The 18,386-nt window shown below is 48.1% G+C and overlaps 1 protein-coding gene across 1 annotated transcript in view; it reads left to right on the top strand.

Moving 5' to 3' along the window:
• CRACR2A (calcium release activated channel regulator 2A) overlaps positions 1 to 18,386 on the top strand; it is a 60,375-nt gene that overhangs the window by 15,744 nt on the left and 26,245 nt on the right. Inside the window, exons 5-7 of the mRNA XM_063308385.1 lie at positions 2,135 to 2,225; positions 2,827 to 2,922; positions 7,278 to 7,465. Coding sequence (XP_063164455.1) covers positions 2,135 to 2,225; positions 2,827 to 2,922; positions 7,278 to 7,465 — 375 coding nt within the window. The remainder of the gene's footprint in view (positions 1 to 2,134; positions 2,226 to 2,826; positions 2,923 to 7,277; positions 7,466 to 18,386) is intronic.

The following is an 18,386-nucleotide window of genomic DNA, read 5'->3' as shown; positions in this document are numbered from 1 at the left end:
GGGGATCCCATTATATTTCTTTCATAGCAATTCTGTTTGGGCAGGGAGTTCTCCACAAGTGGGTAATGCATGTTTAAAGCTACAGCAGCAGGCTTGGTTGGATCTATGTGAGATTTTTTGCCCTGCGAGTATAATATTCATTCCATTAACTGTTCATACAGTCCCTAACAGGGATGTAAATAAGTTCATCATGAATTTCTGTCAGAGCAAATTTGCAGATTGCTTCAGAATGAACTCCACATTCCATGGATGGCAGCACTGTAGTAAAGCTGTTAGTATTTCTCCTGTTTGGACAAAACTACACCAAAGTCAGAGCTCATTAATTGGCAAGAGGTGCATTGAAAAAGACACTCTCTTGCAACCCCACCTCTTGCTGGTGCCACCTGCACAGACTCAGCTTCTGACTCTGCCATTACCTACCTGCATGGGTTCAAATTCTCCTTCCAATGTACCCATCCCAAACACAGCCAGCTCTGCTGCTCCTCACCACTTGTCTCCTACCAGTCACATTTGTTCAGCCTGCCTTTATGCCACCCACTGCGTGCTCTCTGGTTCTTCCTGCTCCATTCACCATTCTCGTTGCTGCTTCCTCCCCCAGTCAGCATGTCTTCTTTCAAAAGCTGCCAATGAAATTGGATGGGAATTTGTTCTCAGGGACTGAGTGATTGGGAGAAAAATTCAGCTCCTGGATAGGGGATGATTGCAGTAGGGGTATCCTGAGAACTGCCGAATAACCAAAGGCTGCCCTGACGGCTCCCTTAGGGTGCTCTCCATCCATTCCTGAATTGGCACAAAACTATCCTGGCATGAAGGTTGCAGTCCCCGTTGCTGATCTGTATCCTGCCTCTCTTGCCTCTGTTTCAGTCTCTGCAGTCTCCACCAAGGAGATGGGAGACAAAGTTAGATCCCTTGGGCTGCCCTTGGACAATGTTGGAAGAAGGGAGAAGTGCTACGTTAACACCAGCACCAGCTGCTTAGAGCCTGTGAGGATTGAGACGATAGATAAAGTGCATAAATGAAATAAGCTAAGGAAGATTGATTGATTGATTGATTTAGTTATTATTATTATTAAACAGATTTATAAGGCTGCCCAACTCTCACACGGTGACTCCAGGCGGCTTAAGATACAAGCTTATCTCACTTGTGAGCTGGGAATAAGGGGAAATGGCAGGGAAAAGATGTTACCAAACCATTTTTGTATCATTGTTGGGTGTTAGTGGGCAAAGGCATGAAGAATTTGTACTTGGCCAAGAAAGGAACAAGAAGACATAAACCTTTCTGCTGGTGGTACCCTAAGAAGTAAAACTGAAGAGGAGTGATCTGGAATTGGCAGTGGTGACTTGCAAAGCTTCCTGCCTCCAAGCAACTGGAGTCATATATTTGCGACAGATGCAAGGAATTCCAAGGAACAGAAGCAATGAAAGAGAGCAGGAATTGCCCTCTAGGTTAAAAGTAACCCCTTCTGCTCAGAAGTCCAAGCGATGGCAGTGAGGTTCAGAACATCTCAAGGAGAAGATGTGAATGATCTTTTCCAAAAGCAATTTGCAGATCTTTCTAAGAGGGATAAAGTTATTGTGGGGCAACTTTAATTACATCTGCTGGGAGAAAAAAAACTGCAAGGTTTTCTCCAGAAAATTCCTGACTAGCTTTGTTGAGAACTTTCTCCTCAACATGATGGAAGAAAGCCCAAGCGCATTACCTCTTGTTGAATCAAAAAGGGAGATTTAACTGAGGAAGCGGAAGAGATAGGAACTGGTGTGGGAAGGGATTGCGTAATGGCTGAGTTCTTTATTTTAAGGGGAATTAAAGCTTCCCTTAACTCCATAATCCCTGAAACTCAGTGGAACCCTCACATTGTGAAGAAGCCTCCTACTGGAATCACCTGCCCCAAATTACAAAGACGACTTTGTGGTACTCTGCTAGATAGCTGCCTCCAGTTTGATGCTGAACTATTGTTGAGCATTCTTTAAGGATGACTTGCATGGCAGCTGTAGATCTGTCTGGTAGATTGGCCAGCCTGTCCACACTGGACTTTCTCTCCAAAGGAAGAATATATGGCTTCTTGTATCTCCAAGCTTTTGCTAGTGCTGTGACGAAGTTGTAATTTGTTGTCCTTTTTAAAATTCCTTATTAGCAAAATTTCTGCCTATGATGATGAAATCCAGCAACTGTATGAAGAAATGGAACAGCAAATCAAAAATGAGAAAGAAAAGGTCCTGTTGGAGGTAAGTATCTTTTTAATATGGATGATAAAGGACAGATAGATATAGAATATGACTATAAAGTTATACTATAGTAGTAAAATAAATTATAGAGTCTAGTTTAAGGTAAGAATTAAAATGCTGAAATCATTCCCTTTGTCTTTAAATCCCACCACCTACCAGCAGCTTCAAGGTCTCTTTTCTGGGCGTCATCTGGTTCTGGCTCTGCCTTTCTTGATGCATTCTGGTTAACAATAGAAAGTGTACTTTTCTCCCCTCCATAACTACTGGGTTGTCTTATTTTGCTACCGTACAGTTTAGTACAGCTGGTGGATGTATAAGAATTTGGGGACTCAAAGTGAAGATGTATCCCAACTAGATAAATGGTCCTTTTCAAGCCACTAACTGACACCTTAAATCTTTGAGATAAAAAGTTCAGCATATGAATGAAAGCTTTGTGTGTGTGTGTGTGTGTGTGTGTGAGAGAGAGAGATTTCTTTTGTGTATGCATTGCAAAAAAAAAAAAACCCACTACCAGTCTATTCCTATAATTAGTTGTTTTCTGACCCCTGATGGTGCTTTAACTAAAATCCTCTGCTCTTTTTGTTATCTTCCAATTTTGCAGGACACTGAGAGGTTTCAGTCCCGACATCAGGATCTGGAGCATAAACTTGTAGAAAAGGAGAAGGAATTGGAACAACTGGCTCAGAAGCAGAAAAGGGTATGTGAAAATTATGATGCTGTAATAGCAGTAAATTTCTAAGTGAGCTTAGCAATACAGTGGCAGTGTGTGATATCATTTTGGCTGCACTGGTAAGAAAGCCCACAAGCCTTGAACCACAGAAGTCATAAGATGGTCACTCTTGTCCCTTGGAATGGTTTGCTTGCTTTCTGGAATACCTTCCTGGAGGGAAGTCTGAAAAGCAAAGAATTTTATTTCTTCTGCTTCATCTGATAGGAAAGAAACAGACAGCTTTCTGGGCCACCACACAGCGTGACTGATAGGACTTTGCCTCCAGATCCTTTTGGACAAAGATCAATGCTTGTGTTACAACCTCAAAAGCTGTGTTGCCCTCTGCTTATTTCTCAAGTCTGACAGAGTGAATTTCACTTCTGTAGCTGGCTGGTGAGTTGACTTGTATCTCACAGATGTCAGCCTGATCTCTGTGGAACTGGCTCACAAAAAGCAGCCAAGCTCTTACTGAGACATTTGTTGGAAGCTGTAAATAATCCCAAGTGTTTCTTATTGGTGTTTGGAGGTCCAGGCGTAGAAGCTGGGTAAACAAGAAGCTCATATGGCTGCAAAAGTTCGGTTCATTCAGCTGTTGTGACTGTTCTTGGAGGATTTACAGGCCATTCCTGCTACATCCCCTCTTACCCATTTAGGGCCACGTTGGTTTTATTTGTGCTCTGTCAAAAAGGAGCCAGTTTCAGCCTTTAGCTGCCTTGTTAGACTGTTGTCATGGTAATAATACCCGGTTATCTGGGAACGGTTTGTTCCTGTTGGGCCTGAGGAAGTGGACAGGATTCTTCGGACTGTGAATGCCACCACTTGCCAGTTAGATCCCTGTCCCTCCTGCCTAGTGAAGGCAGCTTGGGAGATGATGTGCGGGTGGGTCCAGGCGATGGTGAATTCATCCTTGGAGGAGGGAGTGTTTCCAGCTGCCTTTAAGGAGGCGCTGGTGCACCCACTCCTCAAGAAGCCATCCCTGGACCCTACTATACTGGGCAATTTTTGCCCTGTCTTCCACCTCCCCTTTTTAGGGAAGGTAGTTCAGAAAGTGGTGGCATTGCTGCTCCAGAGGATCCTGGATGAAGCGGATTATCTGGACCCTTTTTAGTCAGGTTTCAGGCCCAGATATGGGACTGAAACGGCATTGGTCACACTTATGGATGATCTTTGGCGGGAATGGGATGGAGGGAGTGCATCCATCTTGGCTCTTCTTGACCTCTCAATGGCTTTTGATATTGTTGACCATGGTATCCTTTTGGAGCAGCTCAGGGAGTTGGGGGTGGGTGGCATGGTTCTGCACTGGTTCACCTCCTTCCTCCAGGGCCAGTCCCAATTGGTGGTAATAGGAGTGAGAGATCCAGCCCACAGCCCCTCCTTTGTGGGATGCCACAGGGTTCGGTTCTTTCTCCTCTCCTATTCAACATCTACATGAAACCGCTGGGTGAGATCATCCGTTGCCACAGGTGAGATCATCAATATGCTGGTGATACTCAACTATACATCTCCATCCTGGGTGACATAAGTGGTGCTGTGACCACTCTCTCCCAGTGCCTGGAGGCTGTGGGGGTCTGGATGGGAAACAACAGGCTTCAGCTGAACCCTGGGAAGAAGGAGTGGCTGTGGGTTGGGGGCTTCTCAATATCCAGGAATTTACCATCTTTGGTTCTGGATGGGGTCACACTGCTCCAGACAGACCCGGTCTGTAACTTGGGGGTTCTCCTGGGCTGACGGCTCCTGCTTGAAGAGCATGTGGCAGTCATGGCCAGGGGAGCCTTTGCACAACTTTGTGTTGTGCACCAGTTATGCCCTTTCCTGGATCAGGAGTCCTTCCGATCAGTCACTCATGCCCTGGTCATCTCCTGTGTAGACTACTGCAATGCACTCTACATGGGGCTACCCTTGAAGAGTATCCAGAAGCTACAGCTGGCCCAGAATGTGGCTGTGCAAATAGTTTTGGGAGCCCCAAAGGCAGCCCATATAACACCACTGCTGCGTGAGCTGCATTGAGTACCAGTCTGCTTCCGGGTCCAATTCAAGGTGTTGGTTATCACCTTTAAAGCCCTACATAGCATGGGTCCAGGCTACCTGAGGGACTGCTTCACCCCCATCACATCGACCCGTCCCACCCGGTCAGGCAGAGAGGGCATGTTGCGGACCCTGTCCACAAGAAAGTGTCAATTGGCAGGGTCCAGGAGGAGGGCCTTCTCTGCCATAGTTCCCACCCTGTGGAATAAGCCACCCACAGAGATAAGGCAAACCCCTACCCTCCCAGCCTTCAGGAAGGGGCTTAAGACATGGCTGTGCCACCTGGCTTGGGCAGAAGAGGGGATAGTTCGTCATGGGGGTGGCTGGCACCATAATATGGCCCCAGGGAATTCTAACATCTTACCATCTTGGGTTCTTGCTTTTTATTTACCTATTTTATAATATTGACATATTTTTAGAGTTTTGATATATTGTATATTTATATTGTATAATGTTTTTAATTGATATGAATTGTTGTTGTTTTAATGTATTGTAAGCTGTCCAGAGTCATGTTTGAGATGGGCGGTGGAAAAATGTGCTAAATAAATAAAATAAATATTAGTATAAGCCTGGATTATAAGATAATTGAATTTCGCAAAAAGGAAAAAAAGACATCTTCTTTTATTCAGAAGGACTAATTATTTATTTATGGCAAGTGCTTCTGTAGCTGATCAAATTTAAGCAGGTTACAAAAGGCAGCATGTATATAAAACGAATTTCAAGTCTAGATAAAATACAAATCAAAGAAAACCATTATCCAGTATAACAACCATTTATTACCATTGCCCATCACTGAACCCAGGAATATTAATCTGTTCAAGTCCTTGGTTCCCTAATGCTCTCTGGAAAAGTCAGCACTGACTTAAGTTCCTGAACATCAAACATGAGAGTGCTGAGGAGATCCCCTGCATCAGATGCTTGGCTGTATATCCCCTCTCACTGCACCTGGTGGGGAATAGCAACTTTGGGCAGGCAAACTGGGCCTGGAGTGACCAGTCACGGATACAGCCAGGCCCCCAGAAACAGAGGGCTGTACAGGTTCTAACCAGCACCTTGAACTGCATCTCAAAGCAAGCCAGCAACCAGTATTGATCTAATATGACAGTATTGGGTTGTTGCCGTTGGCATGGGGGAGGCTCGTTAACACAGGTAACTATTGGAAGCGTTCAGGTAGCCCTTGGGAGCAGCCAGTGGTGTCAGGCATACTGGGGAGGGGACTGTCCCAGGGCCTGTCCAGAAATGGCCACTGCCGCTTGCCAGGCAAACCACCCCGCTATAGTCTGCCAAGAAAACTTTGCGAAAGCAGCGTCCCTCCAAAGGATCAGACATGTCTTGGTGCTTGCAGAGTGGACCTTTCACCTTTCACAATAGGAAAGAACATTAAAACCAACCTAATAACATAACCTACTTACGTAAAAAGTAAAATGGATCTCCGAAGGGTGCCTGTTCTGCAATGTGGTGGCTCCTGCTGAGAAGGGGTCCACAACCTCTGATGTCCCTTTGGGTGGGAGCCCCTCTCCAGGTGGCTAGATGGGGTAGGTTTGCCACATTGAGCAAGGTGGGGCCTTCTTTCTACAAATACCGTTGCCGTCAGCAATACATTAACTCAAGTTCTTACCCTAGAAAATGACATATACTCCAAAATGTAAATTTTAGCTTACTGTATAAATAGTTCTTACAATTTATATTCTTATATTTCTCATGCATTACAATGAGAGCAAGTGTCTGAAGCGAAATTATAACCACCTTACTCTGCCAAAACATGTTACATTCTGAATTGGTATCAAAGTGAAAGTCACCAACATCTTTTTAGATTGACTTGACTTCGGGCATCAGGAGCTCTTCTCTTTTAAGGTTCCTTTTTCTTCGTGTATTCCTCTGAAATATAGATAACCAACAAATCAGCTTGTTGAGTAAATGCAATGCCAGTTGAATATTCCATGAGAATACCTGGAAGGTTTGTCTCCATATTTATTTTCCTTCTGGCGTGTACAATTGTGGTTCCCACTCCCTCCCTTGTATTTGCAGCCAAGTGGAAATGGACACATACTTCCAGGGGGTTAGCGATAACCTTGTGGGTGCTCCACACCTTCTCTTGGATGTTGTGGGACCTTTCTCTGCCGCTCTCCTCATCTTATTGGACCAGACAAGATTGGCCTGTATTTCAATTCTGAAGATTTTTTTAATTCTTTCAGTAGTAGAATACCTGAGCCCTAAAAAACCGAAGCCCGCTTTGGAAGCATTTTATGAATTTGTGATTAAATCTAATAAAAACCCATTAAATTTGCTTTTTAATTATAGTTCTTCTCTTCATACAGTTGGAAGGACAATGTAAAGAGCTACGTAATGATAAGCATGATACTGCAACAGAAAATACCAAATTGAAGGTTACTAACCAAGAGCTTCAGAATGAGCTGAAGAGAACATTAGAGGAGTTAATCGTTGCCCAACAGCAGTTGCAGATACTTCAAGATGAAGCTAAAAAACTGCAGGAAGAAAAGGAAATGTGAGTAATTCTAGAAACAGGAATTAATATGAGGTGATTGGTTTTATAAAAGGATAGATACTTTATTACAGTCATAGACCAGCTCAGAAACACACAGATAACAACAACAGCAACAGTAATAATAAAGATTGCACAAACTGACTATAAACAGCAACATAACACAGCTGCCAAAATGATTCTCTGGAACATCTGTAAAAATTATCATTTGCCAGTAATGAAAAATTGGTGGGACCATATAGTTGAAAAAATAGTCAAAAATGAGGTTAAAATACTGTGGGATTTCCAAATACAAACTGATAAAGTTCTAACACACCAGATTTAACTGTGGTTGAAAGGAAGAAAGTGTGGATAGTTGATGTGGCAAAACCAGGGAATAGTATAATAGAAGACAAAGAATTGGAGATGATCATAAACTATCAAGATCTGAAAACCAAAGCTGAAAGATTATGGCGTGAGGGTGGGTCATCTTGGAGGAAGATGCCCCCAGTGTTTATTACCTGTGGTGTGTTCCGGCCCTCCACGAAGAAACCCGGGCCCTGGACAGCGGACTCGTGGTTGCCCTGACTTTCGGCTGCTGCTTTGTAATGCCAGGTCAATTAACAACAAGGCCTCCCTCGTATGTGATTTGATCACAGAGGAGGGGGCAGACCTGGCATGCATTACCGAAACCTGGCTCGGCATGGAAGGAGGGGTTCCTCTTTTGGAGATACACCCACCGGGTTCCAAGTTTGGCACCAGCCAAGACCTCAGGGCAGGGGAGGAGGAGTGGCTGTTGTCACCCAGGAATCCGTAGAAGCCGTCGGGCCCTGCTCCACAAGTGGCCGGATGTGAGACCCTGTTTTTCAAGTTGGGTTTCCGAGAGCGGTTGGGAGTGTTGCTATTGTACCAGCCTCCCTGCTGCATAGCAACCTCCCTGCCTGAACTGCTAGAGGCCATTTCAGGGTTGGCAGTGGAGTTCCCCAGGCTTATGGTCTTGGGTGTCATGAGTTCTGATGATGAGCAGGAGGGGGCCACTATCCAGGGGCAAAAATGTATGTGTAGTTTAGAGACTTTGAGCTGTCATTCAAAGAGACGCAGAACAGACCCGCCTTGACTTTTGGGGATTTATCTGTCTGGGTTTTCCCACGCTTCTTCAGTTTGGTAGGATTTTCTGTCTACTATAGCAATAATAAAGCACTAGAGACTTCTTCCTTGTCTCGGCGTGGTTCTTGCTTAGTCAGGACATCGATCCTACCAAACTCCTACTCTCATTGAAAGAGGGAGGAAAGAAAATTTTTTGGGGGGGCAATATGTCTTCCGAAAACCAAGAACTACAACAAGCCATACAACAATTGGCAGCAGCCTTGCAGCAACACCAGCAGCAAGTAGATCTCCAGGTCAACACATTACAAGCGGCTATGCTCCCACAGCTACAACAACCAGCTCCGATCATCCCACAGCTGGTGCCAGCAGTGGCAGTAGCAGCTCCGCCAGTAGTCTTGAGATCCCAGGGCAGCTTACCAGAGAAGTTTGGGGGAGAAGTTGGACAGTTGAGAACATTTCTTACCCAGTGCACAATGTTTTTCGACAGCAGACCGGCAGAGTTCCCAACAGACCGCACCAGAGTCACCTTTATTTTAAGTCTGCTAAAGGGCCTAGCAGCCAAATGGGCTATTCCCATGGTGGAGAACAACGACCCAATTCTCAACGACTATCAGAATTTTCTGGCAAGGTTCCGAGCACACTTTGACGACCTGATCAGAGAGGTCACTGCCAGCCGGGAAATTCAGAAGCTCAAGCAAGGCAACAAGATAGTGGGAATTTACATTGCTGATTTCAAGTTGTTAGCAGGGGATCTGGACTGGAATGAGACTGCTTTGAAAGACCAATTCAAACGGGCTGGATGAGGAGATAAAAAACGAATTGGTGTGCCAGGGAACACCAGCTACTTTAGAAGATTTATATAGATGCCAGACTAGAAGAGCTTAGACAGCTGCAGCCAGGGAAAGGCAGGGGCTTCAGAGCACTTCCAGGATTTCCAGCTCTCTCTGCAGCATCTCTCTACTCAGGATAAGAGGAGCCGATGCAGATCGGGGCGAGCAGGAGGCTTACTTCCGAGGCTGAGAGAGACAGAGAAGGAGAGAGAGAGCCCTCTGTTTCTACTGTGGAGCCCCGGGGCATATAGTGAGAGCGTGCCCAGTGAGAAACCAAGTGAATTCTGTAAGAGCCCCAGGGCAAGCAGCTGAAACAAGAGCCATCCCCGCCTCTACTTCCAATCAGGGAAAACTCCGTGGGTCTCCCTCCACAGAGCTCAGCAGGGAGACCATCAATCAATTAAGGGCTCATTCCGAGGATTCCAGGCAATCCTTTTTCTACTTACCAGTCATAATGCACGTAAACCCAGAGCACCAGGTCAAGTTAGAGGCTCTCGTTGATTCTGGAGCTTCCACCAATTTTATTGATGTACAGACCGTACAAGACCTGAACATCCCGACCATGGAATTGCCACGTCCCATAGAAGTGGAGACCATTGACGGCCAGCCCCTCAAGGCCGGGCTGATTTGAAGATCCACAGAACCTTTACAGCTAACAACGGGAGACCACACTGAGTGGATCCAACTTTATGTTACGGCATCACTTAATGTACCTATAATCCTGGGCACACCTTGGCTGAAACTCCACAACCCATTGTTGGACTGGGCTATGGGAGCAGTCTCCTTCCCAGCTAAGCAATGCCGGCACCACAAGATTCAAGCCTCCCTTCTCTCTCCAGCAACTGGTGATCTTGAGATTCTCTTATGCCACCTCCCTCTGCAGGGAGGCAGGACCCATTCGATTGGTCCGCCCCTGGCGACTGATGGACCCGGTAGGGTTTCAGAGGGAGCTGGGGGTTATACCTGAGGACTTGCTGCATGGTCCAGTGGAGGCCCTGGCTGCTGCCTAGAGTAGGGAGATGGCCGGGGCCTTGGACAGGATCGCGCCTGTGCGGTCGCTTGTAATGATTGCCCTAGCCCAAATACTCAGACTCACAAGAGGCTGCTAAATGAAATCTGATTTATTAGAGAACTAAAGACAAGTACAAAGAAAGCTGAGAATGAGCAAAAGCGCGCCAAATACAAACTTAAACCCTTGCTGCAAACGTATCCCGCCTCCCTCGTAACAGCCCCGCCCGGCACAGGTGCTAGCAATCGTCAGAGTTGCTAGCCTGGGAAAGTAACCTTGAGCGCAGTAGATAAGACAAATACATTCCAAAGCAAAGCTAAAAGATAACTGTTCCCATCCTCCCCAGAGAGATGAAACACGCATCCCATTCATGACATGCGAAACGTTACGATGTATCAAAGACATTGAAACGGCGAACATGACATACCGCCCCCCTAAAAATACAGCTAGGGACCCGGCTTAGTGGGATAAGCAGAGTGAAAACGGGCTACCAGGACAGGGGAAGCCACATCTGGTGCAGCAACCCACTCTGGATGAGGGAAATGTTTCCAACGAACTAAATATTGTAAAGTATTGCGAAGGCGTCTAGAATCCAAAATTTCTTTAACTTCAAAGTGTTGCTGACCGTCAATCATGATGGGGGTTGGAGGTGGAGGTTGGCGATGCCAGCGGTCAGAAGGAATAGTCGGTTTGAGCAAACTGCAATGAAAAACAGGGTGTAAGCGTTTGAGGTTATGAGGCAAGTCAAGTTTAAAAGTCACAGGGTTAATCTGAGCGGTAATCGGGAAAGGACCCACAAATTTAGGCGCAAGTTTCTTTGAAGGTTGTGAGGACTTGAGAAACTTAGTGGAAAGGTACACCGAGTCCCCGACTTGGAATGCAGGCTGGGGGGCCCGCTTTCGATCAGCATACAGTTTATAATCCGCTTGTGCATCAGCTAATGCCTGTTGAATCATTGGCCAGGAGTCAGCCAGTTGCGTTGTCCAATCATCTGGAGTGGCTGATCCTGCAGGAGGTTGCGGTAGATCAGGGATAGGTACAAAGTCTTTACCCTGGGCTACCCGAAATGGGGTTTGGCCAGTGCTTTGATGCACTGCATTGTTGTAAGCCACTTCAGCAAACGGTAGGAGGTCTACCCAATTGTCCTGCTGATAATTCACAAAAGCTCGAAGGTACTGCTCCAGAGTAGAATTTAGAGCCTCAGTGGCCCCGTCCGTCTGAGGATGCCAAGCCGTGGAGAGGGCTTGCTTCGTGCCTAACAGTTTGAGGAACGCCCGCCAAAATTGCGAGGTAAATTGTGTGCCCCTGTCCGAAATTAAGCGGGAGGGACATCCGTGTAGCCTGTACACGTGTACAAGAAACAGGCGAGCCAATTGACGTGCCGACGGAATGGACACGCAAGGGATGAAGTGAGCTTGTTTAGAGAAATAATCTTTGACCACCCAAATGACCGTTTTGCGCTGGCTGGGTGGGAGATCTACAATGAAGTCCATGGAGATTTCCTCCCAAGGGGAAGAAGGGGCGGCCACCGGCTGCAGGAGGCCCTGGGGCTTACCCACCTTGCGTTTAGACATTGCACAAACAGTGCAGGAGGCAATGTAGTCCTTGACATCCTTACGCAATGTGGGCCACCAAAACTGCCTCCGAACCAGGTGCAAGGTTTTTACAAACCCAAAGTGACCTGCGAGCTTGTCATCGTGTGAACGTAGTAACACATCTTTTCTGAGGCTTTCAGGAACATAGAGGCGGTTAGATTTCCAAGCGAAGCCTCTGTCAAAAGTAACACTGTATTTATTCGCAAGCAACCAAGTATCCGTTTTCAGTTCTTTAAGAAACTTTTGTTGCAACTGGGAGGGAATTGACAAAGTGCGTGGCTGAGCAGCGTCCGTGGTGGGCGGCTGCTGCGCGCGCGTTTGGCTTCGCGTCACAGCCTGCATGCCCAATTGGGGCGCCGTCCATAGGGTGCTAACCACTTCTGGCGCTGCCCCAGCGTCCTGAGGTTGCCTTGACAACGCATCAGCCAAGAAGTTCTTTTTCCCCGGAATAAATTTCAATTGAAAATTGAATCGATTGAAAAATTGAGCCCAACGGACCTGTTTGGGGCTCAGTTTTCGAGGGGCACTAAGCGCCTCCAAGTTTTTATGATCAGTCCATACTTCAAAGGGATGATTTGCCCCCTCTAACAGATGCCGCCAAGCTTCCAACGCGGCTTTTACTGCAAACGCCTCCTTTTCCCAGACATGCCAACGTCTCTCAGTTTCGGAGAATTTGCGGGATAAGTAGGCACAGGGCTTGAGGCATCCTGTCCCGTCTTGTTGCATCAACAATGCCCCAATGGAATAATCGGAGGCATCTGCCTGTACTACAAAAGGCTTTGAGGGATCAGGATGCTGTAAAATGGGCTCTTTGACAAAAGCTGCTTTCAGCCGCTCAAACGCCGTTTGACAAGCAGGCGTCCAGCGCAACAGCGCCCCGGGATTCTTGACTCTCCGAGTATCTCCCACCCCTTTTGTTCGAAGCAGTTCAGTTAGTGGCAAGGCAATCTCGGCGAACCCCCTTATGAATAATCTGTAGTAGTTGCTGAACCCCAGGAAACTTTGCAGTTGCCTGCGGGTGCGGGGACTCTCCCAGTCCACGATAGCCTGCACCTTGGCAGGGTCCATTTCTATGCCTTTATCTGAAATTCTATACCCCAAGTAGTCAATTCGGGTCTGATGAAAGGCACATTTAGACAGTTTGGCATACAATTCAGCTGATCTGAGTTTACACAATACTTTCCTTACCAGAGCCACATGCTCTTCCATGGTTTCCGTATAAATCAATACATCATCCAAATACACCAGTACCCCTTTAAACAGATGTTCATGCAGTACCTCATTGATTAATTGCATAAATACCCCAGGGGCCCCAGCCAAACCGAATGGTAACACCTTATACTGGAAAGCTCCCAACGGGCAATTGAATGCAGTTTTCCACTCATCCCCCTCCTTGATTCTTACACGATAGTAGGCTTCTCTTAAATCAAGCTTAGAGAAGATCTTTCCCTTGGCCAGATGTGACAACATGTCCTTGATCAATGGCAAGGGATATTTGTTGGAAATTGAGACGGCATTTAATCCGCGGAAATCGGTACAAAGTCTCAATGTCCCATCCTTTTTTGGGCGAAAAAGCACCGGCGCCCCCACCGGTGAATTCGCCGGCTCAATGAATCCGCGGGCCAGATTTTTGTCCACAAAGTCTCTCAACAGAGTCAGTTCCTTTTGTGTCATGGAATAAATCTTTGGCTTGGGCAATTGGGTGTTGGGCAGCAGTTCTATGGCACAGTCCGTCTTTCGATGGGGGGGCAACTGGTCGGCTTCCTTTTCACCGAATACATCAGCAAACATCCTGTACTTGGCCGGCAAGCCTTCCAGAGGAGGGACCGGGTAAGGCGGAGTCGCAGCTGCCGCAACCCCCACCATCTCCTCTGGGGCACCCTTCTCCTCGGCCGCTTGATAGAACCCATCCCTAAACGTGATAGTTCGGTAAACCCAGTTTATTTGGGGGTTTTGCTGCACCAACCAGGGTACCCCCAACACCACCAAGGGTCCCCCCACAGGAGCCACGACAAAAGACAACCCTTCCTGGTGGCTGCCCAGTTGCAAGGCTACGCGCCCTGTAAAATGGGTGACCGGTTTGCCCCCTGCCATGGACCCATCCAGTTGAGTAAAAGCGATGGGTCGTTGTAAAGGGAAAATGGGTAGCTCCAAAGCCGCTACCACGTCGGGGTGCATAAGACACCGGGAACACCCCGAATCAATCATGGCCCATACTTCTACAGTCTTGGATTGGGAGCCCAATTTCAATTTCACCGTGAGAATGCGGTAACTACCACTCACCGACGGAGGCTCGCGCCCTTCCTCTACCACCTGCCCAGCGGCGCCCTTTAGAGCAGGTGGCTGGCGTTTCCCGCCGGCTGCAGGATTTCGGTCTCCCCTTCAATGTCGTAGAACATCACATCGTCTCCCTCGGCTTCAGCCACCGCGGCTTTCTGCTTCCTCGGCAATGCAGGGGACTTCGCCGACGGTTTGCCGGGCCGTTCCTCCCCCTTTGCCTTCGGGCATGCTGCCACTCGATGCCCCTCCTTACCACATCTCAAACACAAGCCTTTTGCGTACCGCTTCTCCCGCTCCTCGTCCCAGGGTCGTTGTCCCGGTTTCCCCCCGGTGCTCACTGGGCAGCTGGGTTTCACCTCCCGCCCCGACTTGGCGGTCTTCCGCTGGGCAAAGATCTCCTGGGCATGTTCAGCCCTCCCCGCCAGCAGGATCCATTCGTACAGCGTATATGGGTCGTCCCTCCCCAGGGACCAGCGCAGCACCTCTGTATTCAAGCCATCCTTGAAGAGCTCGATAATGGTTGCTTGGGACCAGTCATCCACCTTCCCAGCTAGCGCTTTAAACTCCAAAGCATAATCTGCGACTGATCTGAACCCCTGCTTGAGTTCCTTCAGAGCTCGCTTTGCTCTCTCTTTTGCTAAGGGGTCCTCGAAGTGTTGTTTCAACGCCCAGAGGAACTCATCGAAACTTTCCAGTTCAGGCGCTTCCGACTGGCACATCTGGACATACCAGTCTGCCGCCCTCCCCTTCAGTTTGGTGGCAATGGTGATGATTCTCGCCTTCTCCGATTGGAAAAACGCCCCCCATTCTTCCATGTAAGTTTTCGCATTCGTCAGGAAGAACGAGAGTTTGGTCGGGTCCCCATCAAACTTGACAGGGAAGTCTCGCATGCCGCCTCCCGCCGGGCTGCGCCCCACCACTGGTGCTGCTGCGGCTGGTGCTTCCCTGGCTCGGGGCGGCACGGGGCCCCGGGGCGATCGCCCTGGCGATGCTGCGATTTCCATCTGGACCGACTGGTCCCCTTCGCGCCTCCGCACCACCCGTCGCCGTTCCGGGGACTGCCCCTGGGAAGAAGGGGTTGAATGCCTCGGGCTTGATTCTTCCCGGACCTCTCGCAACGAGGTCACATCCAAGCTCAGCTTTTTCAGTATAGCCTCCAACGAATCCATTTTGGACTCCAGTACTCGGATCCGATCCGGAGTGGGTGAGCCCTCCGTTGGCTGCACCTGCACCACGTTGGGGGATAATGGGTATCTCTGCTTCCAGGATGGGCCCCCCGCTACGGTGGCACCTCCTTGGGTCTCATCCCAGGTGAGCAGCTCGCCCGGAGAATTCACGGTGGTCTCCGGGGCCGTTTTCAGCCCCCCGGCTTCACTCTCCGATGCGGAGCTCGCCTCTTCCCGGATGGCTGACAGCTCCCCACCTTGGGACGGTCGGCCGGACTGCCTCACGGTCGAGTCCGGTTCCCCTTCTTCCATCATCATGATGTCGGGTTCGGTCATCGCGGGCTCTCTCCCTCACAGGGTTAGACACTTGTCTTTCCTGGACAGGGGCCAGCGGGGTTAGGATCTTAGATTCTCAGCTTTATGTAATGATTGCCCTAGCCCAAATACTCAGACTCACAAGAGGCTGCTAAATGAAATCTGATTTATTAGAGAACTAAAGACAAGTACAAAGAAAGCTGAGAATGAGCAAAAGCGCGCCAAATACAAACTTAAACCCTTGCTGCAAACGTATCCCGCCTCCCTCGTAACAGCCCCGCCCGGCACAGGTGCTAGCAATCGTCAGAGTTGCTAGCCTGGGAAAGTAACCTTGAGCGCAGTAGATAAGACAAATACATTCCAAAGCAAAGCTAAAAGATAACTGTTCCCATCCTCCCCAGAGAGATGAAACACGCATCCCATTCATGACATGCGAAACGTTACGATGTATCAAAGACATTGAAACGGCGAACATGACATCGCTCTTGTCCGTTCGAACCCGACACTCCCCATGGTTTACGGAGGAGCTGAGAGTTCCGAAGAGGGTTAAGAGACACCTAGAGCGCCGCTGGAGGAAGACGAAGACTGAATCCAACCAGACACAAGCTAGAGCCGCGATTAAGGCCTACCTTGTGGCGGTAAGAGCGGTGAAAAGCCAATATTTCTCCGCTCTTATTGCATCCGCGGAATGCCACCTGGCAGCCCTGTTTAAGATGACCCAGTTCCTTCTGGGGAGAGGGGATTCAGAACTCCATCTTCAGGGCCGTGCTGAGGAATTTGCTGGGGATCTGCAGGATAAAATCGCTCGGATCCATTCCAAGTTGGACTCTGAATATGAGACAGAGTCTGAGGAGATACCCAGGGAATTCATCCTTGAGAGAGGGGGTGTTCCCAGCAGCCTTTAAGGAAGCGCTGGTGCGCCTGCTCCTCAAGAAACCATCCCTGGACCCTATCATCCTGGACAACTTTCGCCCAGTCTCCCACCTCTCCTTTTTGGGAAAGGTGGTTGAGAAAGTGGTGGTGCTACAGCTCCAGAGGATCCTGGATGAAACGGATTATCTATACCCCTTTCAGTCAGGTTTCAGACCTGGCTATGGGACAGAAACAGCATTGGTCGCACTTAGGGATGATCTGTGACAGGAGCGGGATGGAGGGAGTGCCTCCATCCTCCATCCTCCATCCTCGCTCTTCTTGACCTCTCAGCGACTTTCGATACCATTGACCATGGTATCCTTCTGGACCGACTCAGGGAGTTGGGGGTGGGCGGTGTGGTTTTGCACTGGTTCACCTACTTCCTCCAGGATCAGTCTCAGTTGGTGTTAATAGGGAGCGAGAGATCTGTTGGTATTATTTGTTTCTGCTTGGACTAAGCTGCAGAGAAGGTATCCATGGTAACAAATAATTCCTTAAGTGTCAGCAGGGTGAACAGGTCAGGCTTAATTGTTCTCAGGTTGGGTTATGGAAAAGGTTAAGTGTTGAATGACCAAATAAGGGAAAATCTGCCTGCATGCTTGGGGAACTTGCCTGGACTTGCTGCCAGTGGTTTCTGTTTCGGTTTCAGCTCAGCAGCAGCTCTTTCTGCTCAGCACACTTGCATGTGTGTGTGTACTAGTAAATACGCTTTTTTGTATTTAAGGATTTTGCCCATCCAGGGCTCTGGATGAGGAAACTGTTTATGTTCTATGTTTTCTTTGAATACAATTATTTTTTGCTGAAATGCCTGGTGTCTTCTTTCTGATCTCTCAGGCCAAACACTTTCCAGCGCTCTGCACAAACTCCAACAAGATCCACCCCGCAGCCCCTGGGGTTCCGCAGGGCTTGATTCTCTCTCCGCTCCTTTTTAACATCTACATGAAGCCGCTGGGCAAGATCATCCATCACCATGGACCTTTAAAGCCCTACACGGCATGGGGCCAGGATACCTGAGGGACCGTCTCATCCCTATTACATCATCCCATCCCACCCGGGCACATAGAGAGGGCATGCTATGGATCCCATCTGCTAGAGTTCCATCTGGCGGGGTCATGGAAGCGTGTCTTCTCTGCAATAGCACCTGCCCTTTGGAACATTCTCCCCCCGGAGTTGAGGCAGGTCCCCTCACTCCTGGATTTCTGTAAAAAATTAAAAACCTGGCTTTGTCAACATGCTTGGGGCGGGAAAGAAAAGAGTTCCTCTTGGGGATGGTTAGCTCCTTAGAGTTGCCCTGTTTTGCTTGCAGACAGAAAGAGAACTTTAACCATCTGGATTCAATTATATTTTAATATATTTATATTAAACCAGCCATGGTGGTCACAGTGGTTATTGGCACACTGGGTGCCATACCAAAAAAATCTTGGACAACACTTAGAAAATCTGGACATTGACAAAATTTCCGTCTGTCAATCACAAAAGGCCACACTGCTTGGGTCCGCAATTATACTACGCCAATTCATTATGTCCTCCAAGGTTCTTGGGAAGGACTTGATGCAAATGAAGGCCAACACCAGCTTAGGAACTGGCAACTGTTATTTCACGTTGTTGTAAATAATAATAATAGTAATAATAATAAGCCACCTGACTCCTAGCAACCCTGTAAAGTGTGAGACAGCAAATAAAAACCACAGTATAAGTCAATAATTATAAAACTGGTGTGAATAAGGTGTA

The sequence above is a fragment of the Candoia aspera genome, chromosome 7 (assembly GCF_035149785.1).
Source record: "Candoia aspera isolate rCanAsp1 chromosome 7, rCanAsp1.hap2, whole genome shotgun sequence".
Taxonomy (NCBI): Eukaryota; Metazoa; Chordata; class Lepidosauria; order Squamata; family Boidae; genus Candoia; species Candoia aspera.
Note: the sequence above shows the minus strand (reverse complement) of the source record. Positions and strands in the feature narration are given on the sequence as shown.